The 24806-nt window shown below is 36.7% G+C and overlaps 1 protein-coding gene across 1 annotated transcript; it reads right to left on the minus strand.

Annotated features, from left to right (window-relative positions):
- LOC135694922 (phosphatidylinositol 3-kinase regulatory subunit alpha) lies at positions 1-24806 on the minus strand. The gene is made up of 25 exons (XM_065213809.2): positions 24667-24806; positions 22364-22815; positions 21778-21858; positions 21397-21444; positions 20382-20488; positions 19421-19558; positions 17987-18064; positions 17258-17327; positions 16765-16875; positions 15738-15833; positions 14892-15047; positions 14073-14210; positions 13417-13525; positions 12844-12933; positions 10381-10466; positions 9819-9900; positions 9251-9343; positions 8064-8241; positions 6991-7098; positions 6541-6659; positions 5455-5631; positions 4471-4530; positions 3093-3179; positions 1916-2011; positions 1-1502 (listed from the first exon to the last, which is right to left on the minus strand). Exons 2-25 carry the CDS (start codon positions 22644-22646, stop codon positions 1280-1282), a joined length of 2814 nt encoding a protein of 937 aa, XP_065069881.2. The 5' UTR covers positions 22647-22815; positions 24667-24806; the 3' UTR covers positions 1-1279.

Below are 24806 nucleotides of genomic sequence, written 5' to 3' on the forward strand. Positions count from 1 at the left end.
TACAGATTTCATCTCAATTATCACCTAAATTCACGAAATTAATCTCTGATTTGAATATAATGTCCAAATCTTATACGCCCAGAGAATGGGCCAGACAAGCCACAATGGAGTCTGATGGAGGTAAAACGTAAACTAACCTGTATATAATAAGTCCTGGTTGGTGATGACATGTTACAGTAGGGTTTTCATCGAAAACAAAGCAACAGTCACTCATGGTTGAAAAAGTGCTACAAATTTGTGAAGAGTTACCAACCTAACATCGAGTTTTTCAAGTACACCTTATTTTTTACTTGGTACATATATTCAGCAAAATAGGCTTTAAATAAATATTTCAAACATGCTGGCGAAGGCTACATTATTTATTGAGAAGCAAGTGGGCCACGTTTGAGTGAATGTGGTGCAACAAACATGTTGACAATTTGGGTGTATATCATACTGCCTGCAAAGGGCATCAGAGTGAGAGATGGGTTGCTAACCATGTACAGTGCCTATTGAAGAACAGTTGTTTAAAAAAGGCTTAAATACCTTTCAAATTTTATTTCCTAGCAGCAGGTTCTGGTAATTGACATTCAGATGTGAAATATAATCTTTTTCACGACGAATGTTAGAAATACCTTAAATCAAGATTGAAGATTTAATTCTACCATTACTCGTCAACAACTTTGTAATGTACACCTTAAAATACTACAAAAATATTGCAAACTGTAGAGAAGCATGATTCATGTGAACAATTCAAAGCAAATCCATACTATAAGGCATATCTAGACGATTCTTAAAGAACTAAAGCTTGGCCTAGGTTTGGAGAGTAACAAGGGGCAGTAGAGATTGGGAAGGGCTAAATTAGAAATGAGCTCGCAAGGTCTTGATTCATCAGGTCGATTCCTTAGAGAGGACTAACTACAGAAAGAATTTTACAACGGCATTATAACCCTGTGCAGTGACAACATTAATCATCTTCAAAGATTGTTTAACTCACTCCGTGTTGGCTCACTCCCTGGGATCTTCGCAATGAAATTACAGCGATAAAAAACTTTCGGCTACAAATTTCTCATATAATGACGTAAGACAAGACTTGGGGACATCAATAGGCCTAAAAAGCCCAGGAAGGGGGGAACCCTTCGTCTTGAAAGTTGGAGACAAAATAGGTTTCATCAGAAAAATTTTTGTACATGCACCCCAGACTGTAAAATATTTTTCCTGTTTGGGGGAAACATTGTACCAAAAGAGGCCTCTATCTAATCATACGCAAATAATTCTAGAATGACAGAAACTATCCATACTAACGATGATTTGAAAATGCCATATATATATTGTCATCATCCTCTATATATCGAATTGGAAACATGAGTGTAGTATCTAGAGATGGGTTGTGCATCTTCAAAGACTGTTTGTGGTAGTGATGTACTAAAGATTTCAGATCTACGTAGATGTTATATGGCTCAGCGAATCCGTACCCTCGTGGTCCTCTTTCGATTGGAATATGCTTGATTGACTGATCGTGCCTAAAAACAGGAAAATTACAACCTTCAAATTTTTGTGATCTTCAATCTAGAAAACATCAGAAGGTTTAATTATCTGTAAAAGAGTCTAAAAACGTGGTCAAGCTTTCTCAAACTAATAAGCCTGAATTTCGAAAACCCTTCTCTGAAAAAAAAGAAAACATGGGGTCGTTTGTGAAAAATAACAAACAATGTAACGATTTGAAACATTCTTCTCTTTCTTGAGGGAGCTGGCGCGTATTTAAAGAAAATTTAGCAAGGCTTTGAAAATAATCGTTTTGATATTGGTCACTGAGCTTGTTCTAAATTTAGAGAGTGAAAATCTGAAACGATAGTTAAAGCTATAGTTATAGCTTTTGATATGAAAAAAAAATTTGAAATCATACAATTATAAATATTTTCCTTAACATACTTACACTAACGATATGACATAGAACCCAGGCCTCCGCTCACTAGCTCTGACGAAAAATGTGCCATCGGGCTTTCCATTGAGCAAACGGCGAACTTCATCCCTGTAAAGAATGCAAAAATAAAGATTACATATTCAACAGAAAAATAAGGAAGCTAGACATCTCACAATTTTTGACACACATTATCTTAAAGGAGATCACGGCAACGACCAAACTTTGACTAGTCAAACCAATGCGATGCACTGCATATTATTTTTCGTTGTTTTGTGTTGCTGTTGCTGCTCATTCGCTGCTTTTTTTGCTTAACATAATCATCCGTACCAAACCATTCTCGTGGCATGCCATAATATCAATTGTTCAACGTGGCAAGTTGTTGATCACGAAAGACTGCAATTTATTCAATCCAATTCAACTTATTTCATACAACGCAACCTTAAAAGCACAGCTAAATTGGCACAACATACAATCATACAAAAGCGAAGCTTATCAAGAATCCAATATAAAAGAAAAAAACCAGCTAAAAAAAGACAACATACAAGCTAAAGGCAGCACAAAAAGTATGGATATAGGAAGAATTTAAACGATAACAAATTTAAGTTCTAATCATAAAGCATAATTAACTTGATCGTAGCAATATAAGACAACGTCGATATAAATCACACGGTGTCAAAATCATTGTTGTTATGAAATAATAGATTGAGGTTTATATTATGAAACAGGCAACCCATCACAAGGTACAATTTGCTCAGATCCGCGGAAAACAGGTGTCATTCCAGTTTTTAAAGGGCAACCAGATTAAACGCCAAAGATGCATTTTGATGAAAATTTGCACGGACTTTCTTATACCCATGGATTTAGAGGACTGAAGTCCTTGTTCCCAATATCAAGGCCATGAACAAGAATAAGGCTACTCCCTAGGACGCACTGAAATTTATTGATAGCAAAGTATAATTGGCCTGTAAACTGTTACGGTAATGAATAACGCCAACCAAAACAAGACAAACCCCCTGAAACTGCAGTTCTTTTATGATAAATCTACTCTCAAGAGGTATTATATGTCTTTGTAATTAAACCTACAGCTAAAAACATATTCAAACAAAATTAATTTCCCAATGGTTTGATGGGGGGGGGGGGGGGGAGAATCCAGCGTGCTTCTCAATGCAGATTAAAGTGAAACTCTGACCTTGTCACTTTTCCAAGTAGCCAAGAATCTTGAGGTAGCTCTTCTATTTCCCGTTGACAACTCAATGCAGGGAGCTCATCGTAAATACTATAAAAAACAGGAAGTAGAAATAAGAGATAATTCCTGAACGAATAAGATAATGTTTATGCTTTGCTGGTTTCCAGCTTGCAATTTCCTAAGATCCGTACGAAACACACACGACGATCATCGTAAAAACAGAAAGCTGTATCCATGAAAGTTCATTTACAATGATCGATGCTTTTATTCTTATCATCAAGTGTTTAATCAGACTGTGATTCCCACTTAGTGTTGCAATATCTACAATTGTAAATTTGTTCCTTCGTCGTCCAAGCAAAACAAAGGAAATTGTCTTCAAAGTCGAAGCGGTGGTTGGAAGCGCAGCTCTAATTGAAACTTCAACCAATATGAAAACCAAAGCAAACAGTATTAGGAGTTTCATTTAAAAAAAAAACAAATCAAGTATTGTTTCAATGAAAGATAAAGTAACACGTAAAGTAAGGATATAATACGCAATGTTTTAACAGAAGGGGATTATTTTAACTTTTTCTATGCTGAATTAGATTACGTTGTTACGTTATCAAAATTAGAGTACGTTAAAGCCTGGTTTCCATATAGCCGAAAGGCTGCCTGCGACTGCCTGCGACTGCTTTCTGCCATCTTCCATCTTCCACCCTTACAGAAGCGCCGGCAAATGGAAACGTTCTGTTTTCAATTGCCTGCGGTATCGGTAACTATGCCGGTAACTAGGTAAAGTTTGAGCGGGAAAAACTGGCGGGCAAAATTCAGCAACAAAGCCCTGTTTCAATTGGTTCTTGCACATCACATGATCCCTTTGAACAAAAGAATGCCGCAGGCAAGGCGTTTCCATTTGTAATTTGTCTGCCGGTGGTACCGGGAGGCTGCCGTAAAGCCTGGTTTCCATATAGCCGTAAGGCTGCCTGCGGCTGCCTGCGACTGCTTTCTGCCATCTGGATCTTCCATCTCTACGGTATCGCCGGCAGATAATTTTTTATGGAAACGCTTTCTAACGGTACCGCAGGCAGCTGTTTGAAGTGCCGTAAGACTGCCGGGAGAGCCGGGAGAAAGTTGAACGAGTTCAACTTTTCCCGGCTCTTACGGCAGCCTCCCGGTACCGCCGGCAGACAAATTACAAATGGAAACGCCTTGCCTGCGGCTGCCTGCGGCATTCTTTTGTTCAAACGGATCATGTGATGTGCAAGAACCAATTGAAACAGGGCTTTGTTGCTGAATTTTGCCCGCCAGTTTTTCCCGCTCAAACTTTATGGCTTGAAAAGGTCAGATATTGATTATTCGAGAGCGGTGCATGATTAGGCTGCGATCAAAACATGAAACTCACCCTTCATTTTCCTTGTCGTGAAACTCTTTGGCCCGATCTGGATTACTGTCCATCAATTTACTAAAAAATAAATTATTTATTTAGATAAGAGATAATTTTAAAAGTCCATTCCAACAAAGAAGCTGCAGTGTAGGTCCATAGAACTTTTAAAATGGAAAATTTATGATACCCAGTCATTCAAAATGCAACGTGTAGGGAAATGTTCACAGGGATCGCCCGTCTACAGACATAGACTTGCAATCATAAGCGAGCTTTTTAAATGTAACATAGGTCGCTCTTGTGGAGAAATGGATAACAAGTTTGCCCCTCGCCAAAGTGGCCGCCTAGTTCTGGGTTCTCACAGCATTAAAAAAGAAATATCAAATTGAGATCAGGTTAGGGGCCAGAAAGGCCTACATTCATTGTCAAAAATGATCGCAACCGAGGGGCAAATCACTCCAAGAAAATCTCGTACACCTTTTGTGAAAATTCTATTGTTTTATCTGAAAATCCCAAGAAATCCTTTTGTTTTAGGGAAAATCTGGTACGCTATTTGCAAGAGTGAATTGCCCCTCGGTCGCAACGCTTTCGTCTGACGGCATAGAAACATATAAAAAAGTCTAAAACTCCCTTATCAATATATTAAAGTTGCTTCCAAAACTTTGACCCCCTCCTCTGTACAATGTTGATTTATTTTCTCAATACCTTCGTACAGCTGTCAGTGACAGAATGTTTACCTTCAAAACGCCAAAATTGAGCAACACTGTAATGGGGAATGGGGGGGATTATTCAAAAAAGGTCTAGCTTGGAGCAAGTGTTCCAACTTGCAATTTTGGCAAGAGTTTTAAGTACCTGGAAACAAAATTAAGGTGCACTTTAACACCTTAACCAACAAATCCTACTTCTCATATTCACTATACCTTCTTGACACTCTCCGTTTCCCTGCCGTGCGACAAACTGCATGGTCAAAAGCAACAAAAAAATGAACAATAACAAAACCTATACCTTTGCAACGCATTGTATCTCTTCTTGACATCGGAAATATCATACTTCATATCATTTAAGGTCTTTTCAATGGTCGCATACTCGTCACTTTTTAATCTAAAACATTCGTCTGCCTCGCGCAACGCTCGTTTTTCTAATTCTAGCTTCCCATTCAAATGCATTGCCGTTTTGTTCAACCTGAAATACGACAAAGAAGAAATAAAAATGAGGTAAAAACAATATTGCTTTACTTAAATTTTTATACGATTGTTGCTCACAACAAATTACTCTTGTCAATAAATAAAGGGAAACAGATTTTTTCAATTATCCAACCAACTAAATTTTTTCTTAATACCGCATGCCCTACATTTTCTAAAGAAAACTCTCTTAACCAAACCTTAACCAAAACTCAAAAATTAGAATTTATTTACAGCAAATTGGTTATTCATTTGGAATATTCATGCTCCAGCAAGCAGAAAAACCAAAGAAACGTGAAGTAAATGCCTTATAGCAATGGTCCTGGGTATTCTTAACTTTTTGCTAATTTATCGTCCCTATAGTGTAGTAAAATAGTTTGTAAGTAATGTCTTAGGAAATTCGGTATCATTAAACATTTTGTAAGCTTCGCTGCAAAGCAATATAGAGAGCCCGTGTGGAGCCCTACCCAACAGATTCCTAAATAAATTTCGCGATGCCGGTCAATTTTGGGACATTTAGCTTTCTCGAATTCAATAAGAATACGATTTTTAGCAGTTCCAGTCTGGTTTCTATCATTTCTATCATCAACTAAAATTTATCTTCATGACACATATTTCATGCATAAAACGTAAATTAGGAATCTTAGTTTCTTTAAAAAATGAGCCAAATGTGTCTTTGGTGTCTACCGCCCTGTTAAAATAGGCTTTACCTTTATCAAAAACTAAATAAACACTTTAATCTTTCATTAATACAGTATCTAAACTGGTTGAACATGCCCGACATCCACAGGTCATTCAAGAAACAACTGTTAAATCTATTCACAAGCATTAGCCTATCTGATGGACGATGTCCAATTTTACAATCTATTCGTTCTTGATTCATTCAAATAATGCATATATAGAAACATACACGCTTCTGTCCTCAGGCGCCACTTCATCAAATAAACCGTGAGTTAGACTCAGCTGGTCTTCTATGACGTAAATCACTTCAGCCTGGGCATCGAGAAGTTCTTTAGAATCTTCTAATTCCTGAAAAAATAAAAATATTTTCAATAGATACTCTATGTGGGTGACAAAAAGCCATTACATAATACATACTCAAGTTTTATTTGATATTACAAAATAAAGGGAAAAACCTGGGATAATGTAAATCTTCATTCCCGATCAATAAACCTCGTTTGAAGTTGTAAAGAATCGGACATAAAAGCTACTAAAGTAACTGAAATAAGTAGAGAGCTATAAACAATAAAGGAAATCAATATTAGATAGCAAAAACTTACGGTATATCAAGTCTATCAGACCTTAATCAGTGCATTTTTAATTTTTACAGTATTGTCAATGTTCTCTAGTTGATACCAACCTTGTAAGTCTCATTAAGTTTATTCTCAAGTGCTGTGAATCGTCCCAATTGAAATGAGACTTCTTGGAGCTCCTGTTCCAGCTGACTTGAAGGAATATCAGGAAGGTTCTGCAAAGGCAAATTGCTACTCGATAGAATGCAACCAAGAAAAAGGCATCATGGCCCAGGGGTGTGAGGTGTTTTGTGTGCAATGATCTGAGTCCTGGGGCACTGCATTCTATTTTATGGCTCATTCCTCTTAGCAGTGAAAGAGTACCAAACGTAACAGATGGATGTATGGAAGGGGGCAAGCAGTTTGGCTCTCCCTCCCAAATGCATTTCAACCCTCACATTGTGACGATAAACTACCCTAGCTTACAGTACTCAATACGGCTACCTACCTTACCTATGTTCTTACATAGAGCTACCTACCTTACCTACGTTCTTCCATAGAGCTACCTATTTTAGCCTACAGCATTCCATAGGGCTAACTTCCCATACACGTCGTATTTTTTTAAAGGAACCTAAGGTCCGGTGCTAGTAGGCAGTTTCTTACATTTTCTGGCCATTTGCTATCAAAAGTTTTTTCCATGTTTCTTAAATTTCTTAGGTAATGAATTTTTTATGTATAAATGAGCATCTTTTTTCAACGGACCTTGATGTATAAATCGGTGGTTGAATTTCTTACGTAATGTATAAATGAGTATTTTATACAGCTAAGTATCTTGATAAAGCTTGGAAAGTTTAGCCTTCGAAAATCTCAGGTTTGGAAAGGCACAACCGCAGATTTCTGAAAACGTAACATTACCCATTTAACAAAACCAAATATTTCCCATTTATCAAAAGGTACCAAACAAAAGAAATAGTTTTTTGAACAACTGTCACTGACAAAGTTTCCTAATATTTAGAAAAGCACATCCAATAACTTCCGTTTTTGTGTAATGATTTTAAGTAGAAATTGAGGGATTAGATTTTGAAATGATAACAATTTCAGACTCACAAGACAACACGACACATTCCTCCACTCTTTCAAATGACAAACAAAGCAAAACCACTTGATATGGAAATATTTATGAATAATAAAGAGAAGTTACCTCATATTTCGAAACAGGATAAAGAAGTTTGGTGTCCAGGCTTAAATTGTATTCTCGCAGTGAATGGGTAAAGTAATATTCGATCAGAGCTTGTAGCGAAGGGAAGGTAGTTGAGTCTGTGAAACCAACTTTGCCATCCTTTTGGAAGATTCTTACCAGCTTATTACCACCACCTTTCCTTTGAGAAAAATGACGATTCCTTGATTAAAAATTCGCAAAGGAACAGAGATCTACGATTCACAGCTCCTCTTCACAGTAAAAGCTTTTGATGAAATTAAATATCTGAATGAGAATACACAGATTATATCAGTTGATAAATCAGCAAATAGCTTAGTCCATCTAGGTTTACTGTAATCAGGCACCGCAGAGCGTTGAGAAAAGTGGGGGGTCTAAGAAAGGGGGGGGGGGCTAAAACCGTATGAAAAGAGGCTTTTCTGGTAGTTTGATACTTACTATTTGGCTAAAGACCCCCCTCCCAGCCCCCTGCGGTGCCTGCTGTAAGTTACTGTAATTAACCAGTTTTTCAATTATAACGATATATTCCTAGATATATAAACGCTTGCGTTTAAGGATGCGAAATTAAATTTAATGTGATGCAAATTCACTTTTAGAATATAACAGTTGTCAATTTTTAACTAGAAAGTAACTTTCAAACGATATGTAGAAACATCATGTTATAGAATGAAGCTACTTAAAAATCAATTACAAAATACGATTTCATATCATAAAAACATATACATTAAATTGACAACAATTTCTTGTACTTTAGTTGAGAAAAAACCAGTATTATTTAATACAAAAGTATAAATATATACATAAACATAAAACATGTGGTTACTTTTATCCACATGCTAAATCTGGATGCGGCGATAATGTGCCACAAGAAGTTTCGAGTGTTTCCCTGTATAACTATTGTATTCATGTACACGCGATGCACAAACTCCACGATTAAATTCAGTATTGGTCATTAAACTGCCTCATTTCTATAAAGTCAAGTATATTGGTTTTATTGCTTATTCATTCTAGCCTTTGTTAGATAATTAGGGGGTTTCCTTGGGTGAAGCTACAGTGTGTTTATAAGTCGTTAACTGTAGCATCGAAAATCAGTGTAGAATTATAATTCGTTCGTGTATACTTACATCAAAAGGGTTGTTAAAATAATAGTAAGATCAGAGAAATAGGCTTACCTAAGTGTGAGCGTGTATTCTCCTTTGTTAGTTGAGTCTCTCACCAAGAATGTGCCATCTGGGGTGTTTCTTAGTTTTTCTGATGCGACTTCCCTGTAGATTAAAAAAACAATAATTGAGCAGATCACGTATCATCAAGGATCGGTTTTCTTATTCTGCTCTGCTTTAACGCGATTATTTTACGAAACAAGATTGTCCAGAACATTAATGTGTGGGTGCTTTTTCGGTGAATATTCAAATTTGTCAGCAAATTAAGGCTGTCTCACTCACTTTGTTGGCAAATGAGGCCTGAGCACCTCCTTAGAGCGAAAAAGCTAGCAATAGCACTGCTTACACCCTCTTAATTTAAGAACAAATTAAGAACAATCCAGCCTCAGATTTTCGAAAAAATTAAGAACAGTCAGCCTGAACTGAAATTTCTGGTTCTTATAAAAAAAGAGTGTAGGACATCTCTTCCGCCTAGAGGGATCTAACATCATGGTAAAGTAAACGAGGGATGAGGACGAGGATGAGGAAGTAAATTATGATTAAATAGGAAACGGCATGGGGAAATCTCAAGCATAGATACCTGGATATTGGTCCCCAGTACCATTCGGCTGCATCCAGGTTGGAGTGACGGTCAGACACAAGGCTCACCCTTTTTGTTCGGCCTGAAAACAACACAATGGTGCTTATCAAAGAGGGAAACCCCTAATACTCAAACTTCAGGTGGGGAAACCCCACTTTTCAAAAGGCTAATAACGATGATAAATCAGAAAAAGTTAAGCTACATAAAACATGATATTTTCAGCCTGGAAGATTGCCAAGAGATTCCTGAAATTTTGAAAATAAAAGCAAGAGATCTGAATCTTTGAAATTGAACTGAGCATTCAAAGGAAAAAGCGATCGATCAAAAAAAGCAGTTAACATAATCACGATGACGGCGATGATAACGATGATCGTGATCATGGTAATGATGACGATTGATGTTGATTGTTTATGATGACTGATTGATTATCATAATTGATTATGGAAATCGATGACGGTGATCGATTATTGTCAAGTTTATTATTACTGTTATGATAACAAATGCCAACGCCCTTTTTGCAATGTCAAAGAAAGTAAAATGCTAACATGCATAGAAAAAATACCTGGTACGGCTGGCTTTGGGTCAGGGGTTTTGCCAATTAGCAAGGCCATCACGGTTTTATGATGCTCCAAGTCGACAACAAACGTCCTAAATATCAGTGATCGAAATTAAAATGGTGCGTGAAGGTAGTTACCATCTTAAAATAAGAGCATTCAGCGATTCATCTGTGAACAGCAATTAATCTTGATAAACACACAAATCATTTTGCTTGTTATTTTTCCTCTAACAAGCTGGAAGGATGTGAGCTTGAAAACGGCGGCAACCAGCTTCCTTGATTGCATTTAGCCGGGCATCATGATTGACTTCCTGAAAACATTTCCTTGTACGCAGAATGAAAACTCACACGTGACTGTTTGAGTTTGAATTCAGAAAAAGTATTCAGCATCCGATCAAATTACAATTCGTCCTTTAGCCAACAAAAACCAAATTAAACAAGCTGTGGGAAAACTAAACAATGCCACTGTGGAGAACCATGCTCTGGGTTTTTAAAGAGGTTATCTTTCATGGGAATCTCCGTAGTACAATGTACTTCCCCTGCAGGCTCTTGAAAACCACAGAACCATAAATAATGATGTGAGAGGGCACCAGCAGTCTTGCTGGAAGAGGGGAAAAGAAGGGGAGGGGGTTAGCTTCCGCAAGGCAGGTCAACACCATTTCTTTAAGGTAAGTATCTTTTTTGCCATATTCAGCACTGTGGATTCTATCATAAATACTTTGGGAAAAATCATTATACTTCATCTATGTATGACACCGTGTGGATAATGCTGTGGATATCGTTGTCTTATCGCTCCTGCGTCCATAACAGTGAGAATTTGTTACCTATGGTAGCATGTAAATGATTTGCTGTTGGGCATAATCAATGCTTCAAAAAAAAATTACCCAGTGAATTTTATTGGAAAAAGCACAGCCTGTAAAAGGGAACTTATCGGCCTATTGTTTTGAAGTTTGAATACATTTCTTTGTTATTTTGTGTAGCAATGGAACATTTGTATGAAATAGCTACTGACCCTTGTCGAATTGAAAACTTGGAAACAAGATGGTTAGACCCTTTAACACCGAGATAGATGGCTTTAGCCCTTTTCAGAAGACAAATAAAAGCTTCAGAAATGATTAACGAAATCGACGATGCCATGTTCTACTCAAGACTCTTGAATAACACTGACTTTTACTTCGCTGATACTCAATTCCTTTACAATTTTTTAACTTTATTCAAGTCAAACAGCTTCACATCCCGGATAAGCCGGACATTTGCTAACCCCCCCCCCCCCCCCCCATCCCCCTTGAAGGTTCGAGTTAACGTAATTCAACTGTATCTATGATTTTTCTTCGCTAAACAGTTGTCAATGAGAAAGAGAGAGTGAAATAATTTCTTGCAAAAAATTCAAGCTTCCGCAAACCAGAACGTCTCTCAAAAGCAGTACGACTTATGTAAAGCAAATAAGAAATCATCTATTTTACACTAGCACAAGTTTCACGGTTTATTTTAGTAGATCAAATTTGTGTTAGAAAAAAACCTCCTTTTTTGCACAGAGCGACAAGATGTATCCCACTTCACGTTTCTAAATTTTCCAAGAGTTTCTTTGTCTTAGCACATATTGAAAATGTGAATAATTTGTAGCAACTTCGATAAAATGAAGAATCTGGTTTCTCACCCTGCAAAGTTTTTCCCATGTCTCCAGTATAGATACCAGCCAAAATGTATTGGAGGGGCAGGGACTAACGGCATCAAATTTTTCTTTCAAAAATAGGACCGCTGGAGTAAGTACTTTACCCAACACCAAATCAGATAGTACCAGAACCAAAATCATCTCAATTGAGTTCATGTCAACTGAATCAGTACAACAAAATGATTTCACTTCGATACACAAATTTTTTTAGGGAAAGATAAGGGGAATGCGGCCTTTGGATAAGTGATGCCATTCTAAGCTTTTTGTTCTGAAAGTTCCTTTTCATCATTCCCGTCGGAATTAATGGGCCTTTTTACTTGATTTAAAAACGCAAAACTATAAATTCTAAATAGGATAATGAAAAAAATATTTAGCAGAATAAAAATACACAAAGCTTAAGGAGACCTTCTTAGTCTACGACATAAATCTGAACTGTGTTTTAAAAGAGAACTAGCTTTATGACGAGGCTTTAACAATTGCCTGATCATCGCATTGTGAATATAACTAGGAGAAGAAACTTAGAACCGTTCTGTTCTACACCAAAGAAGCATGCATAGCTCCATTTATGCGGCATGGAGCACTTCATAACAGACAGGTAAGAAGTAGCTTTCACAACTGTTAGTTTAGTTGGTTCGAGCTGTGTTAACGATGAAAATGCTGTCAAAAAAATCGTGTTTTTTTCATCTATTTTTAAAAAACAGTCAACAATGATAGTTAAATATTCTTCACTAGAACTGATTCGAACGAGGGAATGTGCAATGTGTATAAAGATGCTTTAGAGGAATGACACAACCTACCTGGCATTATTATCTGATGGTCGCAGAATCAAAACACTAAATACTGTAAACATTTTTTCTAGAGTAGAAGCGTCGCAACTCTTGCATATTCTGCGTTGAAAGAAAGAAAAATTACAAATGGAGGCATAGTGGGTTTATAAAATGAATTTTCTATACTGTGCTTGGCCTATCTGATCTACGATGGTCATTGTGGAAACAAAAGCAACGGGGGTATGAGCTGGGTTCTTGGGGCAAGATTATAGAAAAAACTTTTTTGTAGGTTTTCTGCAATGAATAGTCTTATTTTCAACGACCATAGCAATGTCACTGAAAACAAAAGAGAAATATGTACACCAAAACGTTTGCAAATATTCTTCTGGAAAATTTGTTGAAAATTTTGTGCCTAGAAAGGTTTAATACATTGATGAATTATACAATATTCAGTAATGGTTTACGCGCAGCAATTTGGCTGCAATGGTTTACGCGCAGCTTAACGGAATATGCTGGAAGGACTTTTGCCTGAAAAGCTGGATTGCAAAGCAGTATAAAAAAATAAGAGATTGCATAACAGAAGTTGGTTTACAACAGACATACTTGATTAGGTGCCTTTGAATAAATTCAAGGCATTCTCGATTCCTTTTTGGCAATTTCTGGATCTTGCCATGAAGAAGGTCTTCACCACTTTGCAATGATTGACTTAACTCTGAAAAATTGATGGAAGTCAAAATCACTCCAAATGCCGAAATAAATGTAGTTGACAAAAAGAAGGCACGTGATTACGCTCAGAGAGGAATTGAATACATTAAGAAAATAAAACATTGTACCCTTCCCGTAGACCTATCAACTTTAAGACGTTAAAATTAGATAGTCAAATTAATTAGTTAATACATATGATATACTATTCTAAAACACTGCATTGGCCAGAAAATCACCGTGCATTGGTACAAGGAGGGGTGTCCAGTATCCGGGGTGTAATATCAAGATCAACTGGCAACTATCCATTTCTATTTGACAGTCATGAATACAACAGAGCTAATTTAAAAGCCGAAAACATTAGATGGTCATTTTCATAATAATCACATTTCTGATTCTTTAGGCTCATGCTGGAAATTCCTGTTTATGAATCTAGGACAAAGGGAAATTGCCAAGATCCTTTATGATTAATTCTGCATTGTGTAATACCCTACATATTATGGGCATGCTAAGAGACTCCAAAGACTTCAAATTGAGAAAACCTGGAAAATACATACTCGCAGCGAGAATGAAATCTTCGTGAGATTCTGGTGGTATGACGGACAAAGGCATCTCCAGTAGGTACTGCTTTAGCAATGAGGCCGCAATGTACGGGTTTCGCCATTCCGAACCTCGCATGTTGACACAGTTAGGCGCTAAAATGGTGAATCGATTGTAACATTACAAGGTCGCCCCAGTATATTGTTGGATTATTTCATTGAGGCAGAGAAAACAGTTAAAAATCTGGGGCTCGCATCAATGTTGTGACTGACGGACTAAATAAATAAAGTGATGGGCACAATGTATTCTGCTGTATTGTTAATGTGATTTGTTACGATATTGATTCAATAAAGCTCTACATTTTGCAAACGCACGTGACAGCATTAGAATCACAGTAACTACAGTGATTCAAAACTTATCCAACGAGTCAAGCAATCTAGCAATTCACTGATTGCAATTTGGTGGATTTGACAAGAAGCGTAATGCTGGGGAAGATAGTAATTTGGACCTACTCATATACATCGATGTTTGCATTTCAAGGAATGTCAAATACCGAGGAAAGTAATGATGGTTTGCCCGGAGCAAATCACACAACAACCTTAGAATATATTCATCATATAGCAAGATTTTTGACTGACCTAGCTTTTAATTATGACGGGTCACCCATCGCCTTTCACACATGCAAAATAGCTATTGATATCTTAGCCATATTGTTCTGCCGGATACTCTATCAGCACAAAACAGTGTTATAACTGAGCTATCATATACATGTGTATGTGTATTAAACTCATGAACAGAGGCTCTAACTGATCCAAATCTCATTACAAATAGCGTACCTTGATTCAAAGCATTTCTCAGAGAAAGAAGTTCCAAGAATGGCACTCCTGTTAAGTACAAATCCTTTGTTGACATTCCTTGTTCTTCAATTGCCATAACAAGATTTTTTAGCGTGAGAGGGACGCTTTCGTCTAAATTTGTTCCAAATGACGGCTCTAGAGCAATAAATAGAACGAATTAACTGAAAATTAACCCTACATACTGTCTACAGTGATGTGTTTCTGTAATAAATCCCCTAGAGAAGTTGAGATAACGGTCATCATTATTTCAGGCAAATGCGCTATAAGGAATATACCGCGTTTTAGAATATGCATACGGTAGGATGAAAATAATATACTACACAGTCAGTTCATCTTAAGACGCGACGATATGGCTGTTGCTTTTCTGCGGAAGATATTGCAAGCACAAGATCCTGCATTCTACTCTACGGGGTGAGCGTGCTTGCTCAAAGCCATTAGGGCTGTGTGTGAAATTGCCTACAATATCCATGAAGGCAGACAAACAGTTAACTTCGATAGCATTGTCATCATTATTTTCTCAAATACCTTTCGCTATAAGACAATTTCCAACGGATTGTTAAAGGGAATGGATTATTCAGTTATCACTATTGCTACAAAAGATAAGTAGATCTGGGAAATATATCAGATCTTGGAAAGATTTCTAACGGATTGTCCTTTCATACTTTCTGGCTGTTCTTGGTTCGCCACTCAGTATAAAGCTTTCAACCTTGCATAATTAAGTCTTACGTTTAATTCTCTAATGACTTATGACTACGCTAGACTGTAGTTTCACAGTGTCTGTGCACTACAAAAGAATTATGTAACTGAAATGAGCCTGGGACAAACCTTGAACATCACTTGATCTTCGCGAACGGTAATACTTCTGCTTGCATGTCGTCAGACCATACTGGGCGCAGTATCGATGACACTGAATTCCACAGGCTGTAAAGCAAGAAAAAGCTGGCTGATTTGCACGCGAGGATTACTGTACGGATGCTATGAGGAAAACTCAGTCGTAAGCATAGCATAATCATTATCGGTTTTTTAAATTCTTCCTTTGGATGCTGGGTAGAAACAGAGAGAGTACAGGTGCAAGGCTGTGCCCGCCATAACTGAAAACGCTTCGACAAAATCAACTTTACATATAGTAGAGAGCTGGTATTGCTTTTTCTAGCAAACGACCGGCCACTCCACCCTGAGCTTTATGAAGGCTATTTCGATTGCCAGTAACACTTTGTTGTGTATCAGGACGTCTCATATTTGATCATGAAACAACAGCCATACATACACGGCATCAGTATCCGGATAGAATAGAGAAGCTACTTGCAATTTCAAGTAAATTTGTTTCAAAGTGGGGCTATGATGAACAGCGACATACCAAAATACTGTTTTGTTGTATTGAACACAAGGCAGGATGACATGACTGAATATTTTAGGGCTTTGAGCCCCCACTAAACGATTTTTTCGCAACTCCAAAGTGCTATGATCCTTGAACAAAATCTCTCTGAGGATGGCTGTCAAGCATACATGAAATCTGCGTCTTTTTCCTAATCAAAATTCATTTGTACATTTGCAAGCACCTGCGTTCGACTTTGCGATATTAACTGATTTGTGCATTGAAAATCTACTTAATTTCCATGCTGCATTGCGATTAAATGCAGTTTAAAAAAACCAAAGGCGGCATTGGTATATCACAAAACGATTTGCAGAATTGTATTAATTTTGCATAAGCAATAAGGAAACGAGCCGCATCAACTTGTTTTCAATGCATCACTTTTCAGGTTGATTCTTTATTTGAATTAAAGACAAAGACTTGGCTGAAACCTCTCAGTTTATACAGACTTCAACTTTACTATGCTTAATAAAACCTCACCTGTACAAATGAAGCCCTGACGGACGAGCCCGAACATAAATTTCTGGCAGATATCGCAGGCTTGGATTGTGGTGAAGGTATGCTCTGTCATGACGTGGCTTTGAATGGCGTCTACGGATATAGAAAACTAGCAATACAAAACAAAGAATGTATCAATAACAAAAGCTGGCAATCAATGGTGATTTACTGAGAAGGCAAGCCTTCCTTATAAAGTTCTACTCAAGCCTTCCAGCTATACGACAAATATTTCTATGAATTTGGAAATTAATCAGAAGACATCATCATGAAATACATCATCACAATATTTAGTCTGTGTTCACACATGGCCCGGATTCATGAAGCCTAATATTATTTTCACGAATATTCTGATATTTTCTTTGTTTACAAAATAAATAGAAATTTACACTTACCTTAAATCCCAACTAAGGAATATTAATTAGAAGCACATAAATAAAACTAAGATTGATAATTTCTATAAATAATTAAGGGTTACCTCTACAAGCGTCTCTGAAATTTTCTTCTGGCTCAGGCACGTATGGATGTAATGGGTTGGCAAAGTCAATCTAAATCAAGTAATAAAATCTATAAAAATCTGGTACTGTAAAGTGCACCTTAATGACATCATTACTACTCAGCATGCCATCAGAAAAATTAACATAAGATACCATACAGTTTTGCGGTGGCATTTGCCATTCAAAATCCAGTTTGGCCTCTGAACATACCGTACATGAAACTAGAGATAGTTAGAATCTAACTGGAAACCAATAACTGAGATTCATAGCAAAACATATATTTCCAACATCTATCAGCTCGAAAGCACTCGAAAGCGACTGAAATACAGAAAAACATGATAACCTTTGTACATATTACACTGTACATACAAAAGGGTAGCGGCTGGAAACACAAAAAAACTTGGCATTACATTCACACATAGACAAGACTTTGATGCAAATATGTGTCAAGGCCTAAAAAAGCAATATGGAAACAAAACTACATCAATGATATCCCAGCTCTCTCGCCAAAACTTACAAAACCACTTTAAAAGTCTTCATGAATCAAACTGCAAAGAATGCCAATTTAAAGGATTTAACAAAAATATCTTCATCTCGTCACTTGGGAATGTTGCATATATACGTTTTTTTGTCAAGTCCTAGGAGAATGAAACCTTTGTTGTCGCCTTTTTCGCGTTAGTTAATGTGCAAAAACATTAAACAATATTTACCCTCTCACTGCCCCTAGTGAGCTCTTTTATTGAGATTAGAAGGCTTCTTATGTCGAAATCGTGAGGAATTCCCAGCACCTGGAAAAAAGATACAACATGATGACGCAAAATGAACTTGAAAACTAAGGATCAAAAATAAGCTGGGTACTCGAATGCAACAATGCTAATAATTCACTGCATTGGCTTGCTTGTGCTAAACGAAAGAGACGAGAGTAGTTTGATCATACCAATAAACGCTTCACTGAAACTGTTACATGTAGTTGATGTAGTTGCAAAAACATGAGCACATTGTCTAGAAATCCATTATGAACAACATCTTTAATAATCTATGTTTCATTGCTATCTTTCGAGTGCATACCAGCTTTCTACAGCAGCAATGGTGGCGTCACGCCCCCCCCCCCTTTCTCCCAGTTCTTGGCAGGATGAATTTTGTATCTTGTCTAAATTCGACAAGAAAATTTTAGGGAGGGGTAAAATTTTGGCAACGTACTTCTTGTGATGTAGCCTTGTGATTTTGAAACAGCTATACGTAAACAAGGTGAGTCATGGGCGTTCCCTTCAGGTAAAGTTAGCGTTCTTTGTTGGCAAAAGGGCTTTTTCTGGCGGTAAAAAGGGCACGGATCATTTGCCATAAAGACATAATAAACAGAGTCGGCCAAAGAGAAAGATGACCCCAACAATATTAATGGCAATATTTTAGCTTTTTTTATTCAAAGCTACTCATTTCCAAAAATCAACACGGTAACAAGTGGTCATCCTATACAGTAAAATATTTTCGAACTCAAATGTTCTGTTAATCAAATAATAAAGACACTTGCTTTATAACCTATCCAATGAATCTACAAATCTGGACAAGAATGCTAAAACAAATGCCATCTATTCTTCATCTTTGGCAGTTTTCTAAATTTTTATTTCTCTTTGCAATTTACCTTAAAGGACAAGTGACACACTTTTCACCCTATCTTTTCTTTTCATTAACTTATAGATCATCTTTTAAAAGTAAGTTTTTCCTGGTTTGGAACAAAAAATTCTAATCAGGGGGCGCAGGGGGCGCGATTTTGCTTTTTATCACGTGACCCTATGACGTACATTGTGATAACTCAGAATCTTCCTGTAATTGATAGAGAGTTTACGAAACACGACGCGACAGGTCCAGACGAACTGTATTCGTTTACAAGCGTGTTGTAAACGTTAATATTGCACTCTATACCAGTAGCAGCAATAACAAATTATCACAATCTACGTCACGGTGTCACGTGATTCATTTCCCGCCATAATTTCAAATGGGTTTTTAAGTGGGAAAATGAACTCAGAAAGGAAAAATATTTCAACAACATTCTCATACAGCATTTTACCTTAAGTTAAAAGAAAAAAAACATTTGGGGCCAAAAGCGTGTCACTTGTCCTTTAAATCTGAATAACAAACATACAAACCTTTTTAAGGTAGGATTCATCAATCTCATACAAAGCAGCACCATTGATGTTGGCTGCTTTGAAACTCTGCATGTACTGATATGCTCTTATGGCTGCTAGCCACTCTGAAACATCTAAAACATCCCACTCTTTTACTGGCTAAAACAGAACATACATAAATTATCAATATGTTATCAATATATTGGCATCAAAAGAAGGATTTGTGATTTAACAACTTGGATTTGTCTTGGTTTGTAGATTTGTAAAATTCAACACACTTTTATGTTAAAACAGCAAAGCATGTACAGGTCCTTTTTTATTGCGGGGCCTTTGACAGGTTTGCAGCTTTACAGTGCCAACCCTATTTCTAAGTGTAGCCTACGGAATTGGCAATGGGTATTCTAAAGATTGCAGCTTCAGCATAAGATGAGTACTGCATCTTTCAGTGTAAACTGGCAATGGTTTGTGGCTTTTAGCACAATGCAATCAATAGAGGCTGAAAAGGCTTGGAAAATGCAAAAGCTTGTTTTGTGAAACAGAGTGAGAACCAGAAGAGCTTGTCGTGCAGTTACTTTTAGCAATTCTTTAATATTTTTGTAACTGAGTAGTTGGCTTTTCTTGAGGGTAAGCTTTTCTATTACGGCTGTGTCTTAGGGCTCTATTGTGCGTTGCGGCTGTGGTCAATATTTCATGGTTTTGTGGCTTTTGGACCCCCTATAATAGGCCCCCTATACGGCATGCCAGACTGCCAAGCAGTAATCTTAATTACTGGGAAAATTCAAATCAAATAATAAACAAATAAAAAATCATTTATAGAAAATTTGGCAAAACATACCAAGAACGTGATGTTGCTATCAAAAAATTAAAAATCAGTTTCAACTACAACTTCCCATACATTCACTTCAAAGTGCTACACAGACATAGCTAAGTTATCTTCGTATTATCTTGGTGACTTAATACATACTCCATATTAGAAACTCACCCTCAGTAAATCTGTCTTTTGATAGTCAACAACAACCTTACGTTCAGGATCACAGTTTGTGTTGCCAAAAAGGTAACTGCAACTAGTATGGCTTGCAAAACAGCACTCTGCAAATAATACATGAGCAGTCCATCAGAATCGCAAAAATACAGTACACAAAGCAGACATTTGTAGGACAAAAGTTAATGTCTGTCAGAGAGGGCAGAGGAGGTGAGTTGCCTCTTGGGCCTTGTCCACCCACAAGACAACCTTTCCACTGAGCATAAACTGATAGTATATGGTAAGGACATTGACACTGTTTCATGCAAAAATAGCATAAGTTTAATGCGCTTACATAGAGTCAAAAGCATTGATTTAACATGATACAATGCTTATGCATTGAAGCTATCCGAGGAGGCCTTATCTATGATCCCATTGTCAGTAAAATGTAAATGAACAATTTTATTTATAGCTTTCTGTTTAATTTACCTACATCTTTGTGTTTAGAAAGAAATAAATAATAATGAAGAGACAGAAATAATATGGCATTGTAAAAATTTTCAAGTTGAAATCAGCAGTCAGAGAGTTTGTTCCCTTGAATGCAACATGGAACAGAAATAAGAAAATGGCAGCCAATCTTGAATTAGAATTATGTTTCTTTACTAGAAGTTGTAGCAAATCATGATGCTGTGGTCAAAACATTTGACCAATTCTAGAATCCCCATATGGTCTGTCATTTCACCCATATAGGCCCCAGTCTTAAATTTTGCTCCAGGGACTGACAAACCTCTCATTGGCCAATACAGGATTCAAGTTTGGAATGAATATAACTTAACTAGAATGAAATCTATAAAACTTAACCAGAATTAAAATCATTTTATAAAAATAAAATGCAATAACTTAATAAGAATGTTATCATTTGTTGCCAATTCCAGTTAGGGTAAGCAAACTGTCAACTGGTAACAAACACTTTTTGATACTTAAAATAGTAAAGGCTCAAGAAATCAACCAAATTGTTGTTTGAGAAAGAACATACCATTGCACCAGAAGCAAGATTTGTTGAATCCCCAGATGTAATCATGACCTTCAATTAAAATATAATTAAATTATTTCAAACTGGAAGAAAAATATGTTATAGAATTTTTACTTCCAATTTATCTTTTAGGTTTTTATAACAGAGTTATGATATATGGAAAAAAGTCCACAGGCTTTCAATTAATAAAATAAAATGATAAAGTATATATAATGTTCTGATCCTCATGGAAGACCTGGCATATGGACAGGCCTAGATTGAACCAGAGTGTTACAACCCTGTCAAATTACTAGCATTATCACTGACCAGAACATCCAAGGTATATGCATTTAGAGTACAAAAAATCATTTAGCTTTAAAATTTCTGTCAAGCAGTGTCACTTACACTGTGTGCACCAAACAGGTTTACCAAATACAACTTTTTCCAAATCATGGTTATTTATCTCAAGACTTGACCATGCTTGAGCTGAAAAGGAATATATAAATGAAAAAAGGTAAAGTGGATTACTAGCAATGTAAAAGGGTTCAGATCGCATTAGAGATATGGGCATTCCGAGGTTCTTTAAGCCCCAAACCAACTTTTACCTGTTTGCTATAGGGTGGACAGAGAGACATTGTCAGATTCTATGGAGAGGCTGGGATTGAACAGGAAACATTGTAAAAAAAGCTGCGAGCTTAACACTAAGGAGGTGTACTAGCCTCTTGCAACTATGCAAGCTACAAATTTTTACACCACAACAGCTTCTGAAACATATTGACAGAGGTGCAAGTTCAGATAAAATTAAGTTTGCAGAGTCTGAATTATGTTTCCTTAATGATTTGTTGTGATCATAGATTGAATACTACAGGGATGTCCTAGAATCTATGGTCTCTCTCTGAGAGGTCACAAATCATTTGTTATATAAATGGCTAGATCATAACTAAAGGTATTTATAAGAAAAATTTTAAAAGAAAATGTCTGCCTTGATTACCTTTCATCATTGTGGTCTTGGTTAGGTTTGCAGGTTTTGGAGGTCTTGGAGGGGGAGGTGGTGTGTAGTCCTCCACAATGGACACAAATGTCCCTGGAATCTGCCCATAATCACCTGTGTTTTTATTCGTGCCTGTTAGCCATCCACAAGGATCTATGATTGGCTTTGCAACAACTATCAAATCTCCTTTCCGTAGGTCAATTTCACCTTCATCTTGAGGTTCATAGTCATGCTCTGCCACAAACGTTACAATGCCAACATTGCCTTCAATAGGTGATGACATGATTGAGGTCTCATGGGGATGAGTGTTGGTATACTCAGGCAGCCTTTTGCACTTCAACACAATTCATAGAACATAATAGTATCATCTTTATGCCATGCTTTAGAGGAAAAGACACTATTTTTCACAAAAATTTTTCCTTTTATCTTTACCAGTCTGATCAGCATTTGGTCTGAGGAAATAAAGCAAATTTAATTGCATTCAAGGCCTACTAATTTGCATGTTTCTCATATACTCAATGCTATCACCATCTATGTCAGAAAAGGTCATAACCAAAGACAAAAACTAAAATATGATTGTCCATAATAACAATCAAATTACACCAGGAGCAGTTTTTAGGCATTGAAGGTAAAAAATAAAGACAATCATAAAAATGGAAAATCAAAAATTGAAAAATGAGAAAAAAGGAGATAGTCACTACCACCTGGTTACAGCCTCAAACTCAAATGGGGAATGATTGTCAGTGCCCCTTGTATATTTGAGCAATTAGCTTTAAAAGTGCAGAAAATGATAAGAAAGCCATTCATCAGCAAGAAACCCACGAGGGACATTTTGGAGCTTTTAATTTGGTATGTCCATTTCTTGCAGGCATCCCTTGCAAATGTAAGAAAATACAGATACATGGTGATATGCTGGCAATGAACATAACTCTACACCAAATACAATTGGGCATTAGTATTGAATACACACTGGTGGATGAGTGGGATCAACACAGAAAATGACTAGGGTATTTTAATTTTCTCCAATACAAAATATGCAGGCAAAGCTTTTTGAGGTGGAAGTGACTATGGCTGAAACTGCTTTTTTGACCCTTAAATGTGTGTGTAACTAGGAGTTTCCAACCTGTATTACAGACAACACCTAGAAGTTTGATAGTCCCCCAAAACTATAGGTAAGGAACAGGTCTACAGCATTTAAGGTCTACCAGTCCTCTTCATGTTACACAAAATACCTTCACAGGAAACAGATTTAAAGGTATAATTTTGAAGCATTTTTCTATGGCCATCAAGATTTATCCAATTACCTTAATAGAAATATATTACTAAGAACTTTGCAGTTGATCTGTGAACCTGGTTGATTTGCTTAAGCTCATCACAGGCTTTTCTACATGCCAATACCTTGCCTTTTTCTTAGTATTTTTGTATATATAGTATAGTTATATGCATTTGAATATTAAAAGAATGGTTCTTTTTTATGTTTTATGGCCCTGGAGTAGACACTGTGTTTTGCTTCTTGTGGGTATCGCCCTATTAGCGCTGTAGATTATATTTTCCTGTAAGTAATATTCTCCATTCTGTGTTGAGGTCATTTATTTTGCACCTCGCTATCTACAGATCTTTCTCAAGCAGATTTCAAATCATCATCTTGAAATTAGTCTTTACCTGAAATCTTCATGTCATGTTGTGTCAAATTTGAAATGTTCGAGCCCATGTTACTTCAATATGAATATTTAGATATTTCTATAGATTTGACCGAAATTTGCTGCTGTAGTGAAAAATATTTTACTACAGTAAGAAATTCCATTGAAATGTATATATAGGAAAAGCTAAATTTTGAAAATGGGGTAATTGCCTACACGATATGAAATTTTTGACACAGACTAATTTCAAGACGAAAATTTAAATTCTTTGATCCATTTTTGGCAAATGAGAGTTGCCCGGAACAGATCATATTTTGTAACTTACATTTGTACATTTTTAATTGTGGACTATATAAATACAAACGCCTTGACCTATATAAAGCGGTAGGAATGCACCAAGATAATATTTGTTTTAATTAATCTTCCAGCACATTAGTTTGTTTGTTTGAGACCATCTTTAGACAATTTGAAATAGTTGTTAAAACACCCTTGTAGCCTAGTACGACGTGCGAGTTAAATCCGGAAGCTGTATATACGGATGGGCCTAGCCAATCATATCGCTGAAGGATACTCCTGAATGCAAACGGACAAGCGACAAAGATTTGGATTACAAAGGATTTCAGCCCATTGAGCTGGTTTCTTATTTGATTGCAGAAGACTTACCTTTAATTCCAAACCTGCTCTTTCTAAATTCAATTACTTGCCGCTGCTACATTTACAGCCTCATTTTATGTCCCAACTTGTTACCTTCTATTTGCGGCACCATTTTTCTCGCGGGTAAATTTTGCACAGAGGCAGCACCT

The sequence above is a fragment of the Rhopilema esculentum genome, chromosome 8, assembly GCF_057945365.1.
Source record: "Rhopilema esculentum isolate cy_ngs chromosome 8, ASM5794536v1, whole genome shotgun sequence".
Lineage (NCBI taxonomy): Eukaryota > Metazoa > Cnidaria > Scyphozoa > Rhizostomeae > Rhizostomatidae > Rhopilema > Rhopilema esculentum.